The following is a 27,924-nucleotide window of genomic DNA, read 5'->3' as shown; positions in this document are numbered from 1 at the left end:
CGGGGGCCCCCCCCCAAAAAAAAAAAAAAAAAAAAAAAAAAGAAAAGAAAAAAATTGGCCTGGTGCGGTGGCTCATGTCTATAATCCTAGCACTTTGGGAGGCCAAGGCGGGTGGATTGCCTGAGCTCAGGAGTTTGAGACCAGCCTGGGCAACAGGGTGAAACCCCGTCTCTACTAAAATACAAAAAATTAGCCGGGCGTGACGGCGTGCGCCTGATTCCAGCTACTCAGGAGGCTGATACAGGAGAATCACTTGAACCCAGGAGGCGAAGGTTGCAGCGAGCTGAGATCGTGCCACTGCGCTCCAGCCTGGCAAGACTCAAAAAAAAAAAAAAAAAAGATAAGACAGAAAGAAAGAGAAAAAGAAAGAGGGATGAAAGGAAGGAAGGAAGAAAGTGAAAGAAAGGGATGGAAGGAAGGAAGGAAAGAAAGAAAGAAAGAGAAAAAGAAACAAAAAGAGAAAGAAAAAAGAAAGAAAGAAAGAAAGAAAGAAAGAAAGAAAGAAAGAAAGAAAAATTAAAACCAGGGAGATGTTTCTTCTATGTAGCAAATGCTATCACAAGAAATAAGGAGCAATTGAGCACCGGCTCTCAGGAGCCTGCCGGCAGCTGGTACCAATCCGTATCACTTCATGAAGTCTACAGTAGGAAGTTTTGTGAATAAGGAAGCATATTTTTGTTCAAATGAAACCACATCTCCAACAAAGGCACGTGGGAACCACACATCTAGCCCAACAGCTGGTGAGAAAGGAAACTCGGCCCCTGGGGACACTGATCACGTCTCACTCTCACCCCTTTCATCTTCCCAGGTTCTTCTTCTTCTTCTTCTTCTTCTTCTTCTTCTTTTTATTTTCTTTTAGAGACAGAGTCTTGCTCTGTTACCCAGGCTGGAGTGCAGTGGTGCCATCTTGGCTCACTGCAACCTCTGCCTCCTAGGTTCAAGCAACTGTCCTGCCTCAGCCTCCTGAGTAGCTGGGATTACAGGCGCCCACCACTACGCCCGGCTAATTTTTGTATTTTTCGTAGAGACGGGGTTTCACCATGTTGGCCAGGCTGGTCTCAAACTCCTGACTTCAGGTGATCTGCCCCCCTTGGCCTCCCAAATTGCTGGGATTACAGGTGTGAGCCACCGTGCCTGGCCTCATCTTCCCAGTTTGTATGTGGAGCCTGTGGCTTGGGGTATTTTTTAAAATTCTCTGTGACCAGGTAAGACACAGGCAGAACATATCTGAGCTCTGAAAACATCCCAGGCTAAACTTGAGTGGGCAGGAGTTTGAGGCCTGTCAGGTCAGAAACGAGACTAAGATTCCACAGCGGACCTGTGCTCACAGCTGAATTGTGCTGACCTGAAATACTGTGCCCGCTTCTCTCCAATCAACTTGTCTTGGTTTGACTTAGAACCACTGCAGAGGAGAAGCATTCTCCTGCTTCAGCCTCCTGAAGTGCTGAGATTACAAGCGTGTACCTTTCCACTTTTCATGCTTTCAGTATTTTCCCATCCCTTGATTAAACATTTGGGTTTAAATTATTTTTGTTGTTGTTGTTTCTTTTTGAGACTTTTTTTTGTTCAGACTCTCATCTGAAGCTGGAGCTTCTGCTAAGCATCTGTTTGCATGGGAATGGAAGGGACATGAGCACCCACAGTTGTGGCGAAAAGATCCCTGGGTGTGACAAAGGAGGAGCTGGGCCAAGGAGACCCACCCACTGTGTCCCTGGATCTCCCAAGGAATCCCAGGAGCCTCGAAGCATAAACCACATCTTCACTGTCTTAGAAACGCTGCTGTCCTTACTTCATTTTACTCATGCTAAAGGCTCTGTTTTTCCTTTTTCTAGATCTTTCTTTCTCTCTCTCTCTCTCTCTCTGTCTCTCTCCTGTTTTTTCTTTCTCAGACGGATTTTCACTGTCGCCCAGGCTGGAGTGCAATGGCACAGTATCAGCTCACAGCAAACTCTGCCTCCTGGGTTCAAGCAATTTTCCTGTCTCAGCCTCCCAAGTAGCTGGGATTACAGGTGTGAGCCACCACATCTGGCTAATTTTTGTATTTTTAGTAGAGATGAGGTGTCACCATGTTGGCCAGGCTGGTCTCAAACTCCTGACCTCAGCTGATCTGCCTGCCTCCCAAAGTACTGGGATTACAGGCCTGAGCCACTGGACGCAGCCAGATCTTTGTTTCTTAACACAGAATATTGTTTTTCTTTTGGATTATGATTATTATTTCTTGGAGCCAGGGTCTCGCTCTGTCACTCAGGCTGGAGTGCAGTGGTGCAGTCATGGCTCACTCCAGCCTTTATCTCCTGGGCCCAGGTGATCCTCCAACCTCAGCCTCCCAAGTAGCTGGGATTATAAGTGCACGCCACCATGTCTGGCTAATTTTTTATTTATAAGTATTTTTTGTAGAGATAGGGTCTTGCTCTGTTGCCCAGGCTGGTCTCAAATTCCTGGGCTCAAGCAGTCCTCCTGCTTCAGCCTCCCAAAGTGCTGAGATTACAAGTGTGAATCTTTCCACTTTTAATGCTTTCAGTATTTTCCCATCCCTTGATTAAACATTTGGGTTTAAATTATTTTTGTTGTTGTTGTTTCTTTTTGAGACAGAGTCTTGCTCTGTTGCCCAGGCTAGAGTGCAGTGGCATGATCTCGGCTCACTGCAACCTCCACCTCCTGGGTTCAAGCGATTCTCACGCCTCAGCCTCCCGAGTAGCTGGGATTACAGGCACCTGCCACCATGCCCAGCTAATTTTTTGTATTTTTAGTAGAGACAGGGTTTCACCATGTTGGCCAGGCTAGTCTCGAATTCCTGACCTCAAGTGATCCGCCTACCTTGGCCTCCCAAAGTGCTGGGATTACAGGTGTGAGCCACTGCACCTAGCCTAAATTTTTTTTTTTTTAAATCTTAACCTGTTAACATTTTTCCTCTAATTAATGCTGGTTTTCTTTCATTGAGGAGGGAGGAGAAGCAAGAATGGGGTCAACTACTCTCATCCACTGAAGAGGGATTTTTTTTCTAGCATACACTGTCATAGTAATGTACCTATATCGTAAAACATGTAGAAATGACAGAAAAGTCCAAAAAAGCAGTAAAGTATGTCCAAAAATGAAAACACTGCTCTATTTGTGAGTCAAGTAATAATTTCAATTTTATATTCAAAATGTTTTACTCATTTCAAATTCAGGTTCTAATTCAACTATAATTAAAATAATATTTTGTCCACAAATATGTGTATTTAATAACGTCTTAGTCCCCAGTATTTACTGAATTAGAAGGTTCTCTCTCTCTTTTCTTTTTTTTCCTTTTTTTCTTTTTTGAGACAACGTCTCTCTCTGTCACCCAGGCTGGAGTGCAGTGGCACCATTACAGCTCACTGCAGCCTCAACCTCCTGGGCTTATGCGATCCTCCCACCTCAGCCTCCTGAGTAGCTGGGATCACACGCATGCACCACCATTTTTTGTATTTTTTGCAAAGATGAAGTCTCACCATGTTGCTCAGGCTGGTCTTGAACTCTGGTGTTCAACCAGTTCACCTGCCTCGGCCTCCCAAAGTGTTGGAGTTACAGTCATGAACCCCCGCACCCTGCCAAGACTCCGTTTTCTAGATATTTGAGTAAAATAATGGTCCTTCTGCAAATGAGGCTCCATTGAGGTTAATTTGTGCCCTGGTCTTTATTTATTTATTTATTTGATAAAACAAAAGAAAGGTGTCAAATGATAACCTGCTAGATACTTGTTTTTGTTTTTGAGACAGAATCTCACTCTGTAGCCCAAGCTGGAGTGCTGTGGCACCATCTCAGCTCACCGCAACCTCCACCTCCCAGGCTCAAGCGATTCTCATGCCTCAGCCACCCGTGTAGCTGGGACTACAGGTGCACACGACCATGCCCAGCTAATTTTTTGTATTTTAGTAGAGACAGGGTTTTACCATGTTGGCCAGGATGGTCTTGAACTCCTGAGCTCAGGCGATCTGCCCGCCTCAGCCTCCCAAAGTGCTGGGATTACAGGTGTGATCCACCATGCCCAGCCTTGTTTGTTTTTTTGAGACAGGGTCTTGCTCTGTCACCCAGGCTGGAGTGCAGTGGTGCCAACTCAGCTCCCCGCAGCCTCAGCCTCCCGGGTCCAAGCAATTCTCTTGCCTCAGCCTCCCGGGTAGCTGGGATTACAGGCACGCACAGCCACGCCCAGCTAATTTTTGTATTTTTAGTAGAGACAGGGTTTCACCATGTTGGCCAGGCTGGTCTTGAACTCCTGACCTCAAGTGATCCGCCTGCCTCGGCCTCCCAAAGTGCTGGGATTACAGGTGTGAGCTACCACGCTTGGCCGATTCTTGATTCTAAAAGCATCATGGTACCCACCAGAATCTTCCATGGGTTCAGTTTTCACACTGATGGGGCCGCAGCTGCAAGGAGAAGGGAACCCTGGTCAGGATGGGCAGGGTGAGGACCAGGCAGAGCCGCCTGGACACGCTAAGCTCAAATGCCCTGGACCTCCGTGGCACCAAATCCCCCTCCTCCCATCAACCAAATGCAACACTGCCTCCACTCTAACATTAACGTTCTTAATAAGTTGTTCCAAAATTAAACGTGTCTACTGAAAATAGTCTTCTAATTCCAAAGGTCTTTCTGGACAAAGAATAGAATAGAAAATAAGGAAAAGAAGAAGCACATTAACCCTTTACACTGCACTTAAATGCTGTAAGGAGGCCTGTCATCCAAAAACGAACACTGTGCATAGTTGTGGATTTTAGTTGCTATGATTTATCTTTTACCTTTCATTTGGTGATACGGTGGATCTCTCAGCATCTGTTACCATCCCAGGGCCACCTGTGGAGGAATAAAAAGACATACACCAGCTCCTTTTAGCACCTTGGAAAATGACTAACATCCAAAGGCACAGAAATTGGCAGCAAACACACAGAAAACGGAACTCCCAGATCGAAGCCATCGTGGAAAAGTCATTGAGAGAGAAACCGACTCAAAGCAGCCGCTGTGTTCCGGGGCCATTTGTGTGGGCGAGATGGGGATTACCGAGGAGTGTTTTGGGGCCAGAGCATGGGCATGGGGCCGAGCCTCAGCTCACCAGCTGGGCTGCCTCCAGCAACTCACTAAACCTCCTTCGGCCTCCACTTCCTTGTGAACACGGTGGTTGTGGGAGGATTCATGAATATATGCAAAATGACTACAACAGTGCCTGTACATTGTAAGCACTAAGTTACAGCTGCTATGACACGAGCTTCCCCTTGATCTGTGGTTTCGCTTTCCTCAGTTTGTTCCCCAAGGTCAACCAAGGTCTCCAAAGAGTAAACGGAAAATTCCAGAAATAAACAATTCAGAAGTTTGAAATTACACGTTGTTCTAAGCAGCATGATGAAGTGTGGTGCCGTCCTGCCTGGACGTGACTCATCCCTTTGTCCTGCGATCCACGCTGTCTACACTACTTGCCCATTAGTCACTGAGTAGCTGGCTCTGTTATCAGACTGATGGTCCTGGGAAGGCTGGGGTGCTTGTGCTCAAGTCACCTTTATTTGACTTCATAATGGCCCCAAAGTGCAAGATTAGTAATGAGGGCATATTGTTATAATTGTTCTATTTTATCTTTAGTTATTGCTGTTAATCTCCTACTGTGCTTGATTTATTGATTTACTGAGATGGATCTTGCTCTGTTGCCTGGGCTGGAGTGCAGTGGCACGATCTCGGCTCATTGCAACCTCCACCTCCCGGGTTTAAGCAATTCTCCCGCCTCAGCCTCCCGAGTAGCTGGGACTACAGGCGCACACCACCACGAGTGGCTAATTTTTGTATTTTTAGTAGAGACAGGGTTTCATCATGTTGGTCAGGCTGGTCTCAAACTCCTGACCTCAGGTAATCCACCCACCTTGGCCTCCCAAAGTGCTGGGATTACAGGCATGAGCCACCATGCCCAGCCTGTGTTTGATTTATAAATTAAACTTTCTCATAGGTATGTATGGTTAGGGAAAAACAGTATATGTAGGGTTCTGTACTACCCATGGGTCTGGGCATCCACTGGGGGTCTTGAAGCATATTCCCCAAGGATAAGGGGGGACCACTGTATTATTGTTTTTCTGTGATGGTGATACAAGTCAGCTGGGACAACAGTCCATGGCCACCTGCCACCCTGCCCCCTCACTTCTCCTTTAATGTGAGTTACAGGATGACAGGAACTCACCATCACTCCTGAAACAGACTTCACACTGTGTTTAGTCCCCGGCTAAGAAGAACTGGAGCATGTCATACACCCAGCAGGTGCCTTGTGAACTGTGCCACCCCGACCCCTGCCATCTCCTTACTCCACCTAGGCAGTCTCAGCAAGACATTCTCTTTTATTCTTATTTATTTATTTATTTTTGAGACAGTCTCATTTGCTCACCCAAGCTAGAGTGCACTGGCACAATCTCAGCTCACTGCAAACTCCACATCTCGGGTTCAAGCGATTCTCCTGCCTCAGCCTCCTGAGTAACTGGGATAACAGGTACCTGCCACCACGCCTGGCTAACTTTGGTAATTTTAGTAGAGATGGGGTTTTACCATGTTGACCAGGCTGGTCTTGAACTCCTGACCTCAAGTGATCTGCCCACCTCTGCCTCCCAAAGTGCTGGGATTACAGGTGTGAGTCACTGCGCCCAGCCAGTGTTTTTTTTTTAATAGCTACAAATGTATTTTTCTTTTCTTTTCTTTTTTTTAAATTTATTTCTTCTAAAAAAAAAAGGGGGCCGGGCGCGGTGGCTCAAGCCTGTAATCCCAGCACTTTGGGAGGCCGAGACGGGCGGATCACGAGGTCAGGAGATCGAGACCATCCTGGCTAACACGGTGAAACCCCGTCTCTACTAAAAAATACAAAAAAACTAGCCGGGCGAGGTGGCGGGCGCCTGTAGTCCCAGCTACTCGGGAGGCTGAGGCAGGAGAATGGCGTGAACCCAGGAGGCGGAGCTTGCAGTGAGCCAAGATCACGCCACTGCACTCCAGCCTGGGCGGCAGAGCGAGACTCTGTCTCAAAAAAAAAAAAAAAAAAAAAAAAAAAGGAGCAGGGGGAGGAGGGAGATACACGTACAGAACGTGCAGGTTTGTTACCTAGGCACATGTGTGCCACAGTGGCTTGCTGCACCTATTGGCCCGTCCTCTAAGTTCCCTCCCCTCATCCGAATTCAAGTTTTAATGAAGAAGAAGTGGTTCAGCAGCTCAGAAGAGCCACCAAACCTGAGAAGCTGTCACTTACCCAGCTGACTCTCTGGTCCGAGGAAGGGTCTGCAAGAAAAGCAACGCTGTTACCCAGTATGGACATATGAAAAAAGGATGACACATCTGAACAGTCAGCTCTGAATAGCAACAGGCGGAATGCATGAGTGAATTAAAATTACGCGATCAGTTTCATCTTTAAATGAACTGAGAGGGTGGGGGTGCAGAGCGTGTCACCTATTTATGATGAATGAAATCCCTGCTTTGTTCTCCAAAATCCATTTCAGGGTTTCAAGGTTGTAATTCTCAGGGTGTTGAAAGGCAATGCCTTCCGGAAGCCCCTGCACTGCCACAGCCGACTGGTCTCGCAGCATCTTCTCATAGGGAACAGGCACCATCACCGTCGTCCCTAAGGCTTTACCTACAAGAAGATGCAAACGTCTTTAGATGGGGTGAACCTAATGTTCCACCAGTGGTTTTTTTAGGTTTGTTTTTTTTTTTATAGAGACGGCGTCTCACTCTGCCACCCAGGCTGGAGTGCAATGGTGAGATCTCGGCTCCTCACAACCTCCACCTCCCGGATTCAAACAATTCTCCTGCCTCAGCCTCCCGAGTAGCTGGGACTATAGGCACACACTGCCACACCCAGCTAATTTCTTTGGTATTTTAGTAGAGATGGGGATTTCACCATGTTGCCCCAGACTGGTCTCAAACTGCTGAGCTCAGGCAGTCCACCCACCTTAGCCTCCCAAAGTGCTAGGATTACAGGCGTAAGCCACCGAGCCCAGCCTAGTTTGTTGTTGTTGTTGTTGTTGTTTTATTTTTTTTTATTTTTTTTTATTTTTATTTATTTATTTTTTTTTTTTGAGACAGAGTCTCGCTCTGTCGCCCAGGCTGGAGTGCAGTGGCGCGATCTCGGCTCACTGCAAGCTCCGCCTCCCAGGTTCACGCCATTCTCCTGCCTCAGCCTCCCGAGTAGCTGGGACTACAGGCGCCCGCCGCTTCGCCCGGCTAATTTTTTGCATTTTTAGTAGAGACGGGGTTTCACCGTGTTAGCCAGGATGGTCTCGATCTCCTGACCTCGTGATCCGCCCGCCTCGGCCTCCCAAAGTGCTGGGATTACAGGCGTGAGCCACCGCGCCCGGCCTGTTGTTGTTTTAATTAAGAGACAGGGTTTCGACTGGGCTCACTGCAACCTCTGCCTCCTGGGTTCAAGCAATTCTCCTGCCTCTGCCTCCTGAGTAGCAGGGATTACAGCTGCCTGCCACCGTGCCCGACTAATTTTTATATTTTTAGTAGAGACGGAGTTTCACTATGTTGGCCAGGCTGGTCTCGAACTCTTGATCTCAGGTGATCCACCCACCTCAGCCTCCCAAGTAGTTGGTGTGAGGCACCACGCCCAGCCTGTTATCTAGCTTTTTAAAACACTGCAAAGGATTTTTGAAAATTATTTTTATTTTATTTTGTAGAGACAGGGTCTTACTATGCTGCTTAGTCTGGTCTCAAACTCCTGGGCTCAAATGATCCTCCCACCTTAGCCTCCCAAGTAGCTGGAATTATAGGCTCAAGCCACCATGCCCAGTATGTGTGTGTGTTTTTTTTTTTAAATTCCCATCTTCATGCCTATGGAAAGACATGGGTAGGTGGAGCAACAACTGAGGGGTGAGGGAGGTGACTGAGCCAACACTGACTATGTTTAACAATACACTGGCCTTGATGTGAGGGCTCTCTAAAATGGGATCAAGGAAGAAAGACTGATCAATACAGAAGTTTCCACAGAGCAGAAGATCCAAGATCCACATCATCTTCTATAAGAACACTTAATCTGGTAATCAAGAACTGGTGGCCAGGCGCGGTGGCTCATACCTGTAATCCCAGCAATTTGGGAGGCCAAGGCAGGAGGATCACCTGAGGTCAGGAGTTCGAAACCAACCTGGCCAACAGGGCAAAACCCCGTCTCTACTAAAAATACAAAAATTAGCTGGGCGTGGTGGTGGGCACCTGTAATCCCAGCTACTCAGGAGGCTGGGATGGGAGAATTGCTTGAACCCAGGAGGCAGAGTTTGCAGTGAGCTGAGATTGCACCATCGCACTTCAGCCTGGGTGACATAGCAAAACTCCTTCTCAGAAAAAAAAAACAAAAAAAAAACCATATGCTTATCCTTCGTTGATAAGCATATGGGTTTTGAAATGTTCAAAACATTGTAAATAGTCATGGCAATAAGATTGTCTGTGACACTGTTCTACTCCTGGGTGAACCACTTAGAGAATTCATGCTTGGCTGGGCGCGGTGGCTCATGCCTACAATCCTAGCACTTTGGGAGGCCAAGGCGGGCGGATCACACGGTCAGGAGTTCGAGACCAGCCCGGCCAACATGGTGAAACCCCATCTCTACTAAAAATACAAAAATTAGCTGGGTGTGGTGGTTGGTGGGAGCCTGTAATCCCAGCTACTTGAGAAACTGAGGCAGGAGAATTGCTTGAACCCAGGAGGCAGAGGTTGCAGTGAGCCAAGATTGTACCATTACACTCCAGCCTGGGTGGCAGAGCAAGACTCCGTCTAAAAAAAAAAAAAAAAAAAAAGAATTCATGCTTAAAGTGAACGTTACCATAACAAAAGCAGAAATAGTCCTCCACTGCCTTCCTGAGTATTTCCGTTTCTCCAGAGTGGACCTGCATCCCGTTCACAGGGCAGGGAGGTTTCACCTCACGTAGCCCCTCTGCAATGCCTGTAAATGGATGATTGGCATTAGGTCAGTATCTAAGCATTTGTGCTATACACTTCTGTACTTTGTTTCTGGTATTGAAAGAAAAAAAGGGAAAAAAGTGAATAAATATAAAACAAGATCTTTTAAAGAAAGACAATAAAAAATTGTATTATGATAAACAGGTTAAAGAACTATAAAAAATCAACATATAAAGAAATAGTACTAGTTTAAGGAAATTATTATTTTTAGAGACAGGGTCTCACTCTGCTGCCCAGGCTGGAGTGCAGTGGAATGATCAAAGCTCCCTGCAGCCTCAAATTTCTGGGCTCAAGCAATCCTCCCACCTCTGCCTCCCAAGTAGCTAGGCTTACAGGAGTGCACCATCACACCTGGTTAACTTTTTTTCTTTTTTTTTTTTTTTTTTTGAGATGGAGTCTCGCTCTGTCGCCCAGGCTGGAGTGCAGTGGCCGGATCTCGGCTCACTGTAAGCTCCACCTCCCGGGTTTACGCCATTCTCCTGCCTCAGCCGCCCGAGTAGCTGGTACTACAGGCACCTGCCACCTCGCCCGGCTAGTTTTTTGTATTTTTTAGTAGAGACGGGATTTCACTGGGTTAGCCAGGATGGTCTCAATCTCCTGACCTTGTGATCCACCCGTCTCAGCCTCCCAAAGTGCTGGGATTACAGACTTTGAGCCACCACGCCCGGCCCACACCTGGTTAACTTTTAAAATTTTTTTCAAGATGGGATCTCACTATGTTGCCCAGGCTGGGCTCTAACTCCTGGCCTCAAGCAATCCTCCCATCTCAGCCTCCCAAAGTGTTGGGATTACAGGTGTCAGGCACTACACCCTGCCAGAAATTATCTTTATAACAGAAATTTGATTTGCTGTACTGTTGAAAAGTGACAATAATTGTATAGGAAGACTATACCCCTGAACCCATTCAAGACCAGCCCCGGAATCAATTGCTCCTCCAAAAGTTTTAAAACTGATTGTTTTAATCAGTCTAGTCAGGAGAGAGAAACCACACAGTAATTTGAAGACAGAAAAGTTTTTTTGTTTTGTTTTGTTTTTTGTATCAATGTAAGTGGCACAAGTATAGTTTTCTTTTCTTTTTTTTCTTTTTTTTTTTTTTTTGAGACAAGAGTCTCGCTGTGTCACCCAGGCTGGAGTGCAGTGGCACAATCTCAGCTCATTGCAAGCTCCGCCTCCCGGGTTCACGCGATTCTCCTGCCTCAGCCTCCCGAGTAGCTGGGACTATAGGCACCTGCCACCACACCTGGCTATTTTTTTCGTATTTTTTACTAGAGACGGGGTTTCACTGTGTCAGCCAGGATGGTCTCAATCTCCTGGCGTCGTGATCCACCCGCTTCAGCCTCCCAAATTGTTGGGATTAACAGGTGTGAGCCACCCCGCCCAGCCAAGTATAGTTTTCTTACATGGATATACTGTGTCATTGGTGAAGTCTGGAGTTTTAGTGTACTCATCACCCAAATAATGTACATTGTACCCATGAAGTAATTTATCATCCCTTACCCGCCTCCTGCCTCCCACCCCTCTGAGTCTCCAATGTCTCTTATTTTACACTCTATGACCATGTTTTTGTTTGTTTGTTTTGAGACAGAGTCTCACACTCTGTCGCCCAGGCTGGAGTGCAGTGGCATAATCTCAGCTCACAGTAACCTCTGCCTCCTGGGTTCGGGAGATTCTCGTGCCTCAGCCTCCCTAGTAACTGGGATTACAGGCGCCCGCCACTACACCAGGCTCATTTTTGCATTTTTAGTAGAGACAAAGTTACATCATGTTGGCCAGGCTGGTCCTTGAACTCCCGGCCTCAAGTGATCTCCCCACCTTGGTTTCCCAAAGTGCTGGGATTACAGGCATGAGCCACCACGCCCAGCCCCACACTGTATGTCGATGTGTACCTATTATTTAGCCCCTCTTATAAGTAAGGACACGTAGCATTTGCCTTTTTAAGTTAATTGATAAAGATAATAGCCCCCAATCCATGTTGCTGCAAAAGACATCATTCTTTTTTTTTGAGAGAGAGTCTCTTACTGTCGCCTAAGCTGGAGTGCAGTGGCGTGATCTCGGCTCACTGCATCCTCTCCCTCCCGGGTTCAAGTGATTCTCTTGCCTCAGCCACCCGAGTAGCTGTGATTACAGGCATGTGCCACCATGCCCGGCTAATTTTTGTATTTTTAGTAGAGATGAGGTTTCACCATGTTGGCCAGGCTGGTCTAGAACTCCTGATCTCAAGTGATCCATGGCCTCGGCCTCCCAAAGTGCTTGGATTATAGGCGTGAACTACCGCGCCTGGCCATTTCATTCTTTTTTATGGCTCAGTAGTATCCCATTGCGTATGTACCACATTTTCTTTATCCAATCATCTGGTGATGATGGATGCTTAGCTTGATTAGATATCTTTGCTACTGTGAATAGTGCTGTGATGAACATTCAAGGCAGGTGTCTCTTTGATAGAATGATTTCTTTTCCTTTGGGTAGATGCCAAGTAGTGGGCTTGCTGGATTGAATGGGGGTTTATGTTTAGTTCTCTAAGAAACCTCCATACTGTTTTCCATAGAGGTTGTACTAATTTACACCAACAGGTGAAGCTTCCTAGTAATCGTCAACTGGTAACATGGGATTAGCTGCTAGAGGGAGCGAGGACTCTAAAGAGAACCATAAGCAGCAGGTTGCAGGAGCATCTGTAACTGCTGGACTGAGGCAAGGGACCCAGGAGGGAGCAAATCCAGGAATGGGGTGGCTCCCCAGGGCCGAGATTCAGACCTTATTAAACAGGATTTGGCCATGGTCCACTGCATAGTGGGAAAGCCTATGGGGGTACCCATGTGGTGGCTGGCAAGCAGGCGCCTGCTTTCTGGGGGTGCTGGCGGAAATCACTAGACAGTTGCCCTGTGGGTATCTGCAACACTTTCTGGGCATTATAAGGAAGATGCCTTCTAGTGTGCCAGTGGAACTCTCTGGAAGCTACCTGGATGGTGATGCCAAGAGAATTTGCTGGGAAATCATGCTCTGGGGAACTGGTGGAACTCCCTGGGAAACTGCCTGTGGGTATGGTGTCACTGAAATTCACTGCAAAACCTCCTGGAATTTTCTTTCTTCCTTTTTCCTTTCCTTTCTTTCTTTTTTTTTTTTTTTTTTTGTCTTGCTCTGTCACCCAGGCTAGAGTGCGGTGCCACGATCTTGGCTCACTGCAACCTCCACCTTCTGGGTTCAAGTGATTCTCCTGCCTCAGCCTCCCAAGTAGCTGGGATTACAGGTGCCCGCCACCACGCCCAGCTAATTTTTGTATTTTTAGTACAGATGGAGTTTTGCCATGTTGGCCAGGCTGGTCTCGAACTCCTGGCCTCAGGTGATCTGCCAGCCTCAGCTTACCAGAGTGCTGGAATTACAGGCGTGAGCCACCATACCTGGCTGATATATATATATTTAAAAATAATAGTAAAAAAGAAAAAAGGCCAATGTAAAAATGTATATATATATGTATTTTGTAGAGACAGGGTCTTGCCATGTTGGCCAGGCAGGTCTCAAACTCCTGGGCTCCAGTGATCCTCCCACTTCGGCCTCCGAAAGTGCTGGGATTACATACGTGAGCCACTGTGCCTGGCCCCTTCTGGAATTTTCTGGGACTTTGATGAGACTTGCTGGGAAGCCAGCTGGAGTATCAGTGGAAGTGACTGGGAAGCTGTGTGTGGTAGGGGTGTCACTAAAACTCACTGGAATGAGTGCCACACTGGGTATCCCAAATGCTATTGGTCAGCACAGGCAGGTAAGAACTCACTGCAACCTCTGCCTCCCAGGTTCGAGCGATTCTCCTGCCTCTCCCTCCCAAGTAGCCGGGATTACAGGCTCCTGCCACCACACCCGGCTAATTTTTGTATTTTTAGTAGAGATGGGGTTTTTCCGTGTTGGCCAGGCTGGTTTCGAACTCCCGACTTCAAGTGATCTGCCTGCCTTGGCCTCCCAAAATGCTGGGACTACAGGCGTGAGCCCGGCCCCAAGTGGAATTTATTCCTCAGACACAAGGATGGTTCAACATATTTAAATCAATCAGTGTAATGTACCACATTGACAGAATAAAGGACAAAAGCCACATGATCATCTCAATTGCTGCAGAAAAAGCATTTGACAAGACTGAATATTCTTTCATGATGAAAGCACTCTACTGACTATAAGTGGAAGGAAATGACCAATGTAATAAAGGCCATTTATAAAAAGTCCATGGCTAATATCACTCAACAATGAAAGACTGATAGCCAAGATGAGAAATGACAAAGATGGGCCAGGTGTGGTGGCTCACCCCTGTCATCCCAGCACTTTAGGAGGCTGAGGCAGACAGATCACTTGAGGTCAGGAGTTCCAGACCTTGCTGGCCAATGTGGTCAAACCCCACCTCTACTAAAAAAATACAAAAATTAGCCAGGTGTGGTGGCGCACACCTGTAATCCCAGTTACTCAGTAGGCTGAGGCACAAGAATCACTTGAACCTGGGATCCAGAGGTTGCAGTGAGCAGAGATCACACCACTGCACTCTGGCCTAGGCAACAGAGTGAGACTCCATCTCAAAGAAAAAAAAATAAATCGCGAAGATTCCCTGTCTCCCCACTTCTGTTTAACACAGTATTGGAAGTCCCAGCCAGAGCAATTAAATTAGGTAAGAAAAAAAAAAAAGGCCTCCAAATTTGAAAGAAAGAAGTAAAATTATCTCTGTTCATAGATGATACATGATTTTGTATGTAGAAAACCCTAAAAATTCCACACAAAAATCTATTTGAAATCCAACAGATTCAGCAAAGTTGCAGGATACTACATCAACACACCAAATCAACTGCATTTCTATACAGTAACAATGAACAATCTGCAAAGGAAATTAAGAAAACAATTCCATTTACAATAGCATCAGAAAGAATAAAATCCTTAAGGATAGACCTAATCAAGGAACTGAAAATCTGTATGCTAAAACAATAAAACTGCCAGGCCTTTGAGCCCAAGCTAAGCCATCATATCCCCTGTGACCTGCACATATACATCCAGATCACCTGAAGCAACTGAAGATCCACAAAAGAAGTGAAAATAGCCTTCACTGATGACATTCCACCATTGTGATTTGTTTCTGCCCCACCCTAACTGATCAATGTACTTTGTAATCTCCCCAACCCTTAAGAAGGTTCTTTGTAATTCTCCCCACCCTTGAGGATGTACTTTGTGAGATCTACCCCCTGCCCGCAAAACACTGCTAACTCCACCGCCTATCCCAAAACCTGTAAGAACTAATGATAATCCACCATCCTTTGCTGACTCTCTTTTTGGACTCAGCCCACCTGCACCCAGGTGAAATAAACAGCCTTGTTGCTCACACAAAGCCTGTTTGGTGGTTTCTTCACACGGACATGTGAGACAAAAACACTGCTGAAAAAAATTAAAAGAAGGGCACGGTGGCTCATGCCTGTAGTTCTATAATCCCAGCATTTTGGGAGGCTAAGGCAAGCAGATCACTTGAGTTTAGAAGAGTTCAAGACCAAGCTAGGCAACATAGCAAAACCCCGTTTCTACTAAAAATACAAAAATTAGCTGGGTGTGGTGGTGCATGCCTGTAGTCCCAGCTACTTGGGAAGCTGAGGCAGTAGAATCGCTTGAACCTGGGAAGCAGAGATTGCAGTGAGCCGAGATCAAGCCACTGCAGCCTGGGCAACAGAGCAAGACTCTGTCTCTCAAAAAAAAAAAAAAAAAAAGAGAGAAGAAATTAAAGAAGACTGAAACAAATGGAAAGACATCTCATGTTCATGGATTGGCAGGCTTAATATTGCTAAGATATCTGTACTACCAAAAGCTATCTACAGAATTATTGCAATCCCCATCAAAATCTCAAGGGCATTTCTTGTACAAATTAGGAAATCCACTCTAAAATTTATATGGGGCCGGGCGTGGTGGCTTACGCCTGTAATCCCAGCACTTTGGGAGGCTGAGGCAGGAGGATCACGAGGGCAGGAGATCGAGACCATCCTGGTTAACATGGTGACACCCCATCTCTACTAAAAATACAAAAAAATTAGCTGGTCGTGGTGCCAGGCCTGTAGTCCCAGCTACTCGGGAGGCTGAGACAGGAGAATGGCTTGAACCTGGGAGGCGGAGCTTGCAGTGAGCCGGGATGGTGCCACTGCACTCCAGCCTGGGTGACAGAGCGAGACTCCATCTCAAAAAAAAAAAAAAAAAAAAAATCATATGGCACACCAAGGGCCTCTGAATAATGGAAACAATCTTGAAATAGAGCAAATTTGGAGGTCTCATACTTCCTGATTTCAAAACATAAAGTAATCAAAACAGGGTGATACTGGTACAAAGACAAATAGAACTATGGAATAGAGAGCCCAGAAATAAACCCTTGATCAAAATACTTAGCATGCATGCCAGGTGCAGATCTCAGCTACTTGGGAGGCCAAGATGGGAGACTCACTTGAGCCCAGGAATTTATGACCAGCCTGGGCAATATAGCAAAACCCTGTCTCAAAAAAAAAAAAAAAAAAAAGCCGGGCGCAGTGGCTCACGCCTGTAATCCCAGCACTTTGGGAGCCAGAGGTGGGCGGATCACCTGAGGTCAGGAGTCTAAGACCAGCCTGGACAGCATGACGAAACCCTGTCTCTACTAAAAAATACAAAAATTAGCTGGGTGTGTTGGCAGGCACCTGTAGTCTCAGCTATTTGGGAGGCTGAGGCAGGAGAATGGCTTGAACCCAGGAGGTGGAGGGTGCAGTGAGCCGGGGATCACGCCACTGCACTCCAGCCTGGCCGAAAGGGCAAAACTCTGTCTCAAAAAAACAAAAACAAAAACGAAAAACCTGCGGCCATAAAAAAGAAAGAAATCCTATCCTTTGCAGTAATGTGGATGCAGCTGGAGGCCATTATCCTATGTAAATTAACACAGGAATAGAAAACCGAATGCCACATGTTCTCACTTATAAGTGGGAGCCAAACCTGGGTACACATGGACATAAAGATTGGAACAATAGACACTGGAGACTCCTAGAGGAAAGAGGGAAGTGGGGGCAAGGGTTGCAAAATGAACTATAGGGTGCCATGCTCACTACCGCACCCCAAACCACAGCATCATGGAATATACCCATGTAACAAATCTGTACATGTACTTCCGAATCTAAACTAAAAGTTGACGTTATTGAAAGAAAAGAAAATATAAAAAGATTATCACACCAATTTCAGAACAGGTTCATTACAAGATGAATACTAAAGAGAATATTTGCGACAACGAAATTAACATGCAACTACAAATCTTACAAAAATCTACAAGTAAATTTCAATGATTAGAAATTCAACTGGCATCTGACGTTAATGAATTGGGAATACCCTTCTGTGTATCAACTACACACTGACTATGTTCTTTAAAGACGGCTTCATTTTTAAATCTATCTTCTTGATAGTGGAGATCTTAATTTGGGATCTTGGAAATAAATTTGAATCAATCTATCACTCAATTCCCCCCTCTCTTTATCTATCTATCTATCTATCTATCTATCTATCTATCTATCTACCTACTTATCTCCTCCTGAGGCAGGAGAATGGCTTGAACCCAGGAGGCGGAGCTTGCAGTGAGCTGAGATCGCGCCACTGCACTCCAGCCTGGGCGACAGAGCAAGACTCCATCTCAAAAAAAAAAAAAAAAAGGAAAAAAGGAGTAATTGTATAATGGTTATTAACAGGCGGTAACACACAACAAGCTCTGGAAAAGCTTTTCCCCTTCCTTTGGAAAGGACTAAAGTAACAGTATTTTGTAAAATGTGTGCTTATTTTAGGAATTAAAGATAATTTGTTCTATGTCCTTGAAATTTATTCTAAGAAACCAGAGTACTGCTGAGGACCTAGCACAAAATAAAATGACCATTTGTCTTGGACTCTGCAGTGTTAAGCAGTGTTTATTTGGTAAGCTGAATCCAAGAAGATGTGTTAGGATCCTTTCTAGGAGAATGCTTACGGTATCTTAGAAGACTACAGAAGTCTTGCCTGCAATCCTTTTGAGACTGGGAATACAAAGGACAAAATTACAACACCTACAGTATTTTGCAAAATCTTTCTGAAAATCCGTCCTGGCATTAACAAAAGCGCATCCTCTCTCGGTTCCGACGACAAACACGTCTGTTTCGTACACTGCGATGCAGGCCACTTCTGCCTTGGACTTGGCCAGTTCTTTACACTGAAACAGAAACAAAAGGGGATGTATTATCTACAAGGGCAGATCCAAGTTCGCGGTGCCTGGGAGGCCTGCTTTAAGAATACAAAATTAGGGCCGGGCGCGGTGGCTCATGCCTGTAATCCCAGCACTCTGGGAGGCCGAGGCGGGCGGATCACGGGGTCAGGAGATTGAGACCGTCCTGGCTAACACGGTGAAACCCCGCCTCTACTAAAAATACAAAAAATTAGCCGGGCGTGCTGGTTGGCGCCTGTAGTCCCAGCTACTCAGGACGCTGAGGCAGGAGAATGGCATGAACCTGGGAGGCAGAGCTTGCAGTGAGCCAAGATCGTGCCACTGCACCCCAGTCTGGGGGACAGAGTGAGACTCCATCTCAAAAAAAAAAAAAAGGATACAAAATTAGGTCGGGCGCGGTGGCTCAAGCCTGTAATCTCAGCACTTTGGGAGGCAGAGGCGGGAGGATCACGAGGTCAGGAGATTGAGACCGTCCTGGCTAACAAGGTGAAACCCCGTCTCTACTAAAAATACAAAAAAAATTAGCCGGGCGTGGTGGCGGGTTCCTGTAGTCTCAGCTATTTGGGAGGCTGAGGCGGGAGAATGGCATGAACCCCGGAGGCGGAGCTTGCAGTGAGCCGAGATGGCGCCACTGCACCCCAGTCTGGGGGATAGAGAGAGACTCCATTTCAAAAAAAAAAAAAAAAAAAAAAAATTAAGTAGCAAAAGGAATATTTATTTATTTTATTTTTATTTTTATTTGTTTTTTGAGACGGAGACGGAGTCTTGCTCTGTCGCCCAGGCTGGAGTGCAGTGGTGCGATCTTGGCTCACTGTAAGCTCCATCTCCCGGGGTCACGCCATTCTCCCGCCTCAGCCTCCCAAATAGGTGGGACAACAGGCACCCACCACCAGGCCTGACTAATTTTATTTTATTTTATTTATTTATTTATTTATTTATTTATTTATTTATTTTTATTTATTTATTTTTTTTTTGAGACGGAGTCTGGCTCTGTTGCCCAGGCTGGAGTGCAGTGGCCAGATCTCAGCTCACTGCAAGCCCCGCCTCCCGGGTTCACGCCATTCTCCTGCCTCAGCCTCCCGAGTAGCTGGGAGTACAGGCACCTGCCACCTCGCCCGGCTAATTTTTTTTGTATTTTAGTAGAGACGGGGTTTCACCGTGTTAGCCAGGATGGTCTCGATCTCCTGAACTCATGATCCACCCGTCTCGGCCTCCCAAAGTGCTGGGATTACAGGCTTGAGCCACCGCGCCCGGCCAGACTAATTTTATTTTTTTAATTTTTAGTAGAGATGGGGTTTCACCGTGTTAGTCAGGACGGTCTCGATCTCCTGACCTCGTGATCCTCCCACCTTGGCCTCCCAAAGTGCTGGGATTACAGGCGTGAGCCACCGCACCCAGCCAGAATATTTATTTAGAATGAGAAAAATCACCGAGAAAGGAAACCAAAACAAATCAAGCAAACATCATAAACATCATAAAACCCAAAGAACATATTTTTACTGACTGCCTGACGTGGGTCTCCAATACGATTTTTCCCTACATTTTTGGCTGCAGACTTTCTGGTTACCTCTTCATATACACAGGCCTTGTATGTATGTATGTATTTATGTATTTATTTATTTATTTATATTTTTTAATTTTTTTTTTTTTTGAGACGGATTCTTGCTCCGTCACCCAGGTTGGAGTGCAGTGGCGCTATTTCAGCTCATTGAAACCTCTGCCTCAGCCCCCCACGTTAGCTGGGATTAAAGGTGCCTGCCACCACACCCAGCTAGTGTTTTTGCATTTTTAGTACAGACGGGGTTTCACCAAGTTGACCAAGCTGGTCTCAATTCCTGACCTCAGGTGATCAAGCCATCCTCCTCGGCCTCCCAAAGTGCTGGGATTATAGCCACCACACCCTGCCTCCTTTTCTTTATAATATTTTATTTACTGATAAGAAACACACACATAGAATTTATTGGTTTTTTTTTAAAACAAGGTTGCACTCTGTTACCCAACCTGGATTGCAGTGGTGTGATCACGGGTCACTGCAGCCTGGACCTCCTTGGCTCAGGTGATCCTCCCACCTCAGCCTCCCAAGTAGCTAACACTACAGGCATGCGCCCCCATGCCCAGCTAATTTTTGTATGTTTAGTAGAGATGGGGTTTCACCATGTTGACCAGGCTGGTCTCAAACTCCCGACCTCGTGATCTGCCTGCCTTGGCCTCCCAAAGTGCTGGGATTACAGGCATGAGCCACCACACCCAGCCTAAAAATTTTTTTAGTAGAGACAAGGTCTTGCTATGTTACCCAGGCTGGTCTCAAAACTCCTGAGCTCAAGCGATCCTCTGGCCTCAGCCTCACAAAGTGGTGAGATTACATGAGATTACAGGCGTGAGTCACCCTGCCTACCCCAATGCTTTCTTTTAAAATTAATTCCAATTTGCAGGGTTTTTTTTTTTTTGTTGTTGTTGTTGTTGTTCAGAGTCAGGGTCTTGTGTTGTGCCGGCTGGAGTGCAGTGTCATGCTAGCTCACTGCAGACTTGAACTCCTGGGCCTGAGCAATCCTTCCACCTCAGCACCCCAACTAGCTGGAACTATGGCACCATCCCCTCTAGCTAACTTTTAAAAAATAGTCTTGTACGGCCAGGCGCGGTGGCTCAAGCCTGTAATCCCAGCACTTTGGGAGGCCGAGGCGGGTGGATCATGAGGTTAGGAGATCGAGACCATCCTGGCTAACATGGTGAAACCCCGTCTCTACTAAAAATACAAAAAAAAAAAAAAAAAAATAGCCGGGCGTGGTGGCGGGCACCTGTAGTCCCAGCTACTTGGAGGCTGAGGCAGGAGAATGGCATGAACCTGGGAGGCGGAGCTTGCAGTGAGCCGAGATTGCGCCACTGCACTCCAGCCTGGGCGACACAGCGAGACTCCGTCTCAAAAATAAAAAAATTTTAAAAATTTTAAAAATAAAAAAATAGTCTTGTAGAGACAAGGTCTTATAACCTGCCCAGGCTGGTCTCCAACTCCTGGCCTCAAGCCATCCTCCCACCTTGCCTCCCAAACCGCTGGGATTACAGGCTGACTACACTAATTTTGATCACTCGAATGATGTGGTGTCTGTCAGATTTCTGCACTGTAAAGTTACTGATTTTCCATTTTTAATCAATAAATATCTTCTGATCAGATACTTTGGAGTTATGTAAATTTCTCGTCAAATTTTCACCCACCAGGTAAAGTTTACCTTTTGGGTGTAAATAGATATATAGAAATAGGTTATTTACTTTTTTTTTCTTGAGACAAGAGTCTCATTCTGTTGCCCAGGCTGGAGTGCAATGGCACAATCTCAGCTCAATACAACCTCCGCCTCCTGGGTTCAAGTGACTCTCGTGCCTCAGCCTCCTGAGTAGCTGGGAATACAGGCGTGTGCCACCACACCCAGCTAATGTTTCTATTTTTAATAGAAACAGGGTTTCACCATGTTGGCCAGGCTTGTCTCCAACTCCTGACCTCAAGTAATCCACACGCTTTGGCCTCCCAAAGTGCTGGGATTACAGGCATGAGCCACTGCGCCTGGCCTATTTACTTTTGAATTTAGATTTTAAAAATATTCTCAAACATGGTAACAAAGGTTACCATTCATTACATTTCAGTTCTGGGAAGCTTAAGTTTATATAATTGCATCCATAATGTAATATACAAACACATACATAATCTGACAAACCCATTATCCTCTATAAAGAATACCCTTATATAGATGTCAAGCAGAAGGCAAACATCAAAAGTGATACTGAAGCAGCCGGGCACAGTGGCTCACACCTGTAATCCCAGCACTTTGGGAGGCCGAGGTGGGCAGATCACCTGAGAGGTAAGGAGTTTGAGGCTAGCCTGGCCAACATGGTGAAACCGTCTCTCTTAAAAATACAAAAAATTAGCCGGGCGTAGTGGCGGGCACCTGTAATCCCAGCTACTTGAGAGTCTGAGGCAGGAGAACTGCTTGAACCTGGGAGGCAGAGGTTGCAGTGAGCCGAGATTAAGCCACTGCACTCCAGCCTGGGCGACAGAGTGAGACTCTGTCCTGGAAAAAAAAAAAAAAGGGGGGGGGGATACTAAAGTGTTTCATGATTCTGTCGTTTCGACAATGATCCATCTATGGAATGTCAGACAAGTGTCAGGCTGTCTCACCATGGACTCGAGGGCAGACACGAGGAATGTCACCACCATCCTGCTCTCTGAGGAGGACTCTTCTTCAACGGGCAGGGTGGACACTGCTACCTGGGCCATGATCCCTGTGCAAAAGAAGCAATAAGAAAGCGGCAAAAATTCAGAGTCTGAAACCCACATTTAGAGCTGTGACGGTGCTCACAAAAGATCTAGTTCAAACTTTCCTCTTGAGGTGAAGAAACTGAAATGTAAAGGCATTTAGTGACTTGCCCATGAGCTCCTGAAGAGTAATGCTAACTTATTTTATTTTGAGACAGGGTCTTGCTCTGTCACCCAGGCTAGAGTGCAGTGGCACAATCACAGCTTACTGTAACCTCTGCCCCCTGGATTCAGTCGATCCTCCCACCTCAGCCTCCCCAGTAGCTGGGACTACAGGTGAGCACCACCACACCTGGCTAATTTTTGTAGTTTTTGTAAAGATGGGTTTTTGCCATATTACCTAGGCTGGTCTCAAACTCCTGAGCTCAAGCAATCTGGCTTCCTTGGCCTCCCAAAGTGCTGGGATTACAGGTGTGAGCCACCGTGCCCAACCCTGCTTTCTATTTTTTTTTTTTTTGGACACTGAATTTCACTCCTGTTGCCCAGGCTGGTGCAACGGCGCAATCTCAGTTCACTGCAACCTCCACCGCCTGAGTTCAAGTGATTCTTTTCTGCCTCAGCCTCCGGAGTAGCTGGGATTACAGATGCCTGCCACCACACCCAGCTAATTTTTGCATTTTTAGTAGAGACAGGGTTTGCCATGTTGGCCAGGCTGGTCTCGAACTCCTGACCTGAGGCGATTCGCCTGCCTTGGCCTCCCAAAGTACTGGGATTACAGGTGTGAGCCACCGTGCCCAGTCAACTTTCTTTTTTAAAAACTATTTATTTATTGGCCGGGCGCGGTGGCTCAAGCCTGTAATCCCAGCACTTTGGGAGGCCGAGGCGGGTGGATCACAAGGTCAGGAGATCGAGACTATCCTGGCTAACATGGTGAAACCCCGTCTCTACTAAAAATACAAAAACCTAGCTGGGCGCGGTAGCGGGCGCCTGTAGTCCCAGCTACTCGGGAGGCTGAGGCGGGAGAATGGCGTGAACCCGGGGGGCGGAGCTTGCAGTGAGCCGAGATCGCGCCACTGCACTCCAGCCTGGGAGACACAGTGAGACTCCGTCTCAAAAAAAAAAACAAAAAAAAACAAAAAAAAACTATTTATTTATTTAGACAGAGGGTCTTGCTCTGTCGCTCAGGCTGGAGTGCAGTGGCGCAATCTCAGCTCACTGTAGGGTCCCAAGCAGCTGGGACTACAGGCACACACCATCACACCTGGATTTTTTTTTTTTTTTTTTGTGGAGACAAGGTTTTGCCATGTTGCCCACGCTGGTCTTAAATTCCTGGTCTCAAGTGATCCGCGATCCGCCTGCCTCGGCTTCCCAAAGTGCTGGGATTATAGGCATAAGCCACCATGCCTAGCCCTTTTTTTTTTTTTTTTTTTTTTTTTGGCGGGGGTGGCGGGGGTACAGAGTCTTGCTCTGCCGCCCAGGCTGGAGTGCAGTGGCACAATCTCGGCTCCCTGAAACCTCTGCCTCCCAGGTTCAAGCGATTCTCCTGCCTCAGCCTCCCAAGTAGCTGGGATTACAGGCTCCCACCATGCCTGGTTAATTTTTGTATTTTTAGTAGAGATGGGGTTTCACCATGTTGGACCAGGCCAGTCTCGAATTGCTGACCTCAAGTGATCCACTTGCCTAGGCCTCCCAAAGTGCTGCGATTACAGGCGTGAGCCACCGCACCCAGCCTTTTAAATTTATTTTTATGCTAACTTTACAGCATATATTTTCCACTAAACCTACACATGGCCTCCCCATAAAACAAACTCAGATATTATGTGACAGGAGCATGCTCTTTCCCAGATGAGGAGAGGAGGATTCGTATCTTACTGATCCAATGATGTTTAGTCAGATTTCAGCATGGTTGTGACAGCTACCATCCTGTTTCATTTACACATAGAAAGGATATAATGGGTTTGTGTACTAAAGATAGGAAGAGAAAATTCCTTCTTTCCCTCTTCCCTTTGGACTTCTGTCTCCTAAAAGCTCACTCTAAATTTTGCCAAGCTTTTTTTTTTTTTTTTTTTTTTTTTTAGCTTTTTGTTTGTTTGTTTTGTTTTTAGAGACAGGATCTCACTCTGTCATCCAGTCTGGAGTGCAGTGGCACAATCATGGCTCACTGCATCCTCCAACTCCCAGGCTCAAGTGATCCTCCTGCCTTACCCTCTGGAGTAGCTGGGACTGCAGGCATGTATCACCAGACCCAGCTATATTTTTAAACATTTTTTTGCAAAGATGGGGTGTTGCTCTATCGCCGAGGCTGATCTCAAATTCCTGGGCTTAAGCCATCCTCCTGTGTCGGCCTCCTTAAGTGCTGGGATGACAGGCGTGAGCCACTGTTCCTGGCTGATACATTTTGCCAAGCTCTAAATGAAGTTGGCTTTAAGAAATTCCTTTGAAAAAAATTATCTGAAATCTTAAAAACAACTTTTTGAAATGGAACATGCAAAAAAAAAGTACCCGTCAGCTACCATCATATCCCTCCAGTATTTGACTTAATTCTATTTGTAAGCAAAAGACAAATAGATCACATGAGGGTACATGTGGAAGACAGAAGATTTTTTTTTTTCTTTGAGTTTTGCTCTTGTCACCCAGGCTGGAGTGAAGTGGCGCGATCTCGGCTCACTGCAACCTCTGCCTCCCAGGTTCAAGCGATTCTCCTGCCTCAGCCTCCTGAATAGCTGGGATTACAGGCAGCCGCTACCACACCCAGCTAATTGTTGTATTTTTAGTAGAGACGGGGTTTCATCATATTGGTCAGGCTAGTCTCAAACTCCTGACCTCAGGTGGTCTGCCCGCCTTGGCCTCCCAAAGTGCTGGGATCATAGGCGTGAGTCACTGGGCCCAGTCAAAACTAAAGATTTAAGGGAGCAAAGTGTGGAGGTGACATGGGGTTATTTGGAAATATTCACAAACGTCTCTTTCAGATCATGTGGTTTGATTTCTTACCCACTTGAATGTGGTGTGGCCACATGACTTTCGTGGACTGAGGATGTCAGGGAAGTAAATTTACTTTGCCACACTCTCTCTTCCTCCTCAGTGGCCACTGGGAACGTTTCACATGGGACTGCCACAGCAGCCTGGGTTCCAAATTGCGGACAATGTGAAACAGACTCATAGCCAATGCACAACAGACTTTTAGTGCGACCAAGAAGTAAGTCTTTGCTCCTTTAATCCTCCAAAGTCTGGTGTCGTTTGCAACCACAGCACACCCTAGCCAGTCTGGACAGTTACGGAAGGTTGAAAAGAAATTCTAAAAATGCAACTATCTATCAAAATTCTTTGAAGACACTCGAGGATCCCTTAGAGTTAGAATCTTTCTGAGAACATTAGCTATACTGAACCAGTAGGATGCAAACTGTTATTGTTAAAAATTTTTATAAATCTATGTATCTCTATTATTATTAAACAGAATGGTAGGGGGAAGGGAAGGATAGGGAGAGATTTGGTTGTTTTTATGAGATGGAGTATCACTCTGTCACCCAAGCTGGAGTGCAGTGGCGTGATCTCAGCTCATTGCAACCTCTGCCTCCTGGGTTCAAGTGATTCTCCTGCCTCAACCTCCTGAGTAGCTGGGATTGCAGGCATGAGCCACCACACCTGGCTAATTTTTGTATTTTTGGTGGAGACGGGGTTACACCATGTTGGCCAGGCTGGTCTCGAACTCTTGACCTCAAGTTATCCGTCCACCTCGGCCTCTCAAAGTGCTGGGATTACAGGTGTGAGCCACCACTCCCGGCCTGTTTTTTTTGTTGTTGTTTGTTTTGTTTTTTTGTTTTTTTTTTTAAGACAGCATCTTGAGCATCTTGCTCTGTCACACAGGCTGGAGTGTGATCACGGTTCACTATAGCCTCGACCTTCTGGACTCAGTTGATCCTCCCATTTCAGCCCCCAGGTGACTGGGACTACAGGTGCATGCCACCACACCTGGCTAATTTTCGCATTTTAGTAGAGATGGGGTTTCACTATGTTGCCCAGGCTGGTCTCCAACTCCTGGGCTCAAGCGATCTGCCTGCTTCCGCCACCCACAGTGCTGAGATTACAGGTGTGAGCCGCCACGCCCAGCCAATATTGTTTTTCATAGCAAAGACTGTTCTGGCAACAGAGCTGGAGTCAGAAAAAGCAGCTCAATTGCCTCTCCGCTTTTTGGCTAAGTTGAAGAGTAGAAAAAGCAGCATCCAGCCAGGAGACGCGTAGGTCCTAGAAAGTCTTTTCTTGAGCATTCTAGATTCCACTCACCAAGCAAATGTACATCAAAGAATATATAACGGCAAAGGTGTGTTATGTTTCCATTCACTAGAACACTCCCTTAGATCACGCTCCATCCTTATTCTTTTGGAAGCTCAGAGAATTTCCATTCATAATCTTTGCTTTGTCTTTAGTATCCCCAGGAGAGAAAAGGGCATAGAAGTATTCTTATTTTACAACTTAGCAAGTCGTCCAAGCAAAGCTAGAACTTACACCAGGACAATTTTTGCCTAGTGCTATTTCCACTTCTTCACACCTTCAGTTGCCATTGATCTATGACGTCATCACACTCAATGTGTATTAAGAATTGGGGCCGGGCGCGGTGGCTCAGGACTGTAATCCCAGCACTTTGGGAGGCTGAGGCGGGCGGATCACAAGGTCAGGAGATCGAGACCATCCTGGCTAACACAGTGAAACCCCGTCTCTACCAAAAATAAAAAAAATTAGCCAGGCATGGTGGCAGGTGCATGTAGTCCCAGCTATTCGGGAGGCTGAAGCAGGAGAATGGCGTGAACCTGGGAGGCGGAGCTTGCAGTGCGCCAAGATGGCGCCACTGCACTCCAGCCTGGGTGACAGAGTGAGACTCCATCTCAAAAAAAAAAAAAGAAAGAAAGAAAGAAAGAAAGAAATGAGGCCAGCATGGTGGCTTACGCCTATAATCCTAACACTTTGGGAGGCTGAGGTGAGCGGATCGCTTGAGGTTCGAGACCAGCCTGGCCAACATGGTGAGACTCCCTTCTCTACTAAAAATTAGTCAGGCATGGTGGTGGGCGCCTGTAATCCCAGCTACTCCGGACCAGCTACTCCGGAGGCTGAGGCAGGAGAACTGCTTGAACCCAGGAGACGGAGGTTGCAGTGAGCCAAGATTATGCCACTGCCCTCCAGGTGGGGCAACAGGGCAAGATTCCGTCCAAAAACAAAAATCCCAGCACTTTGGGAGGCCGAGGTGGGCGGATCACGAGGTCAGGAGATCGAGATCATCCTGGCTAACACGATGAAACCCCGTCTCTACTAAAAATACAAAAAACTAGCCGGGCGAGGTGGTGGGCGCCTGTAGTCCCAGCTACTCGGGAGGCTGAGGCAGGAGAATGGCGTGAACCCGGGGGGCGGAGCTTGCAGTGAGCCGAGATCCGACCACTGCACTCCAGCCTGGGCGACAGAGCGAGACTCCGTCTCAAAAAAAAAAAAAAACAAAACAAAACAAAGGAGACCCTATAGCAACAGCCCACAGGGCGCCCTTGGTGAAGAACGTCCTATGTCACT

General features: G+C 46.6%; 1 protein-coding gene across 1 annotated transcript in view; it reads right to left on the bottom strand.

Moving 5' to 3' along the window:
- Positions 1 to 27,924, bottom strand: part of LOC112621404 (general transcription factor II-I repeat domain-containing protein 2B) — a 62,496-nt gene that overhangs the window by 23,078 nt on the left and 11,494 nt on the right. The window contains exons 2-8 of the mRNA XM_025380819.1: positions 22,294 to 22,397; positions 17,978 to 18,116; positions 9,792 to 9,911; positions 7,420 to 7,603; positions 7,223 to 7,251; positions 4,758 to 4,812; positions 4,345 to 4,388 (exon numbers count right to left, since the gene is read on the bottom strand). Coding sequence (XP_025236604.1) covers positions 4,345 to 4,388; positions 4,758 to 4,812; positions 7,223 to 7,251; positions 7,420 to 7,603; positions 9,792 to 9,911; positions 17,978 to 18,116; positions 22,294 to 22,392 — 670 coding nt within the window. The 5' untranslated portion in view covers positions 22,393 to 22,397. The remainder of the gene's footprint in view (positions 1 to 4,344; positions 4,389 to 4,757; positions 4,813 to 7,222; positions 7,252 to 7,419; positions 7,604 to 9,791; positions 9,912 to 17,977; positions 18,117 to 22,293; positions 22,398 to 27,924) is intronic.

The sequence above is a fragment of the Theropithecus gelada genome, chromosome 3, assembly GCF_003255815.1.
Source record: "Theropithecus gelada isolate Dixy chromosome 3, Tgel_1.0, whole genome shotgun sequence".
Classification (NCBI taxonomy): Eukaryota; Metazoa; Chordata; class Mammalia; order Primates; family Cercopithecidae; genus Theropithecus; species Theropithecus gelada.
Note: the sequence above shows the minus strand (reverse complement) of the source record. Positions and strands in the feature narration are given on the sequence as shown.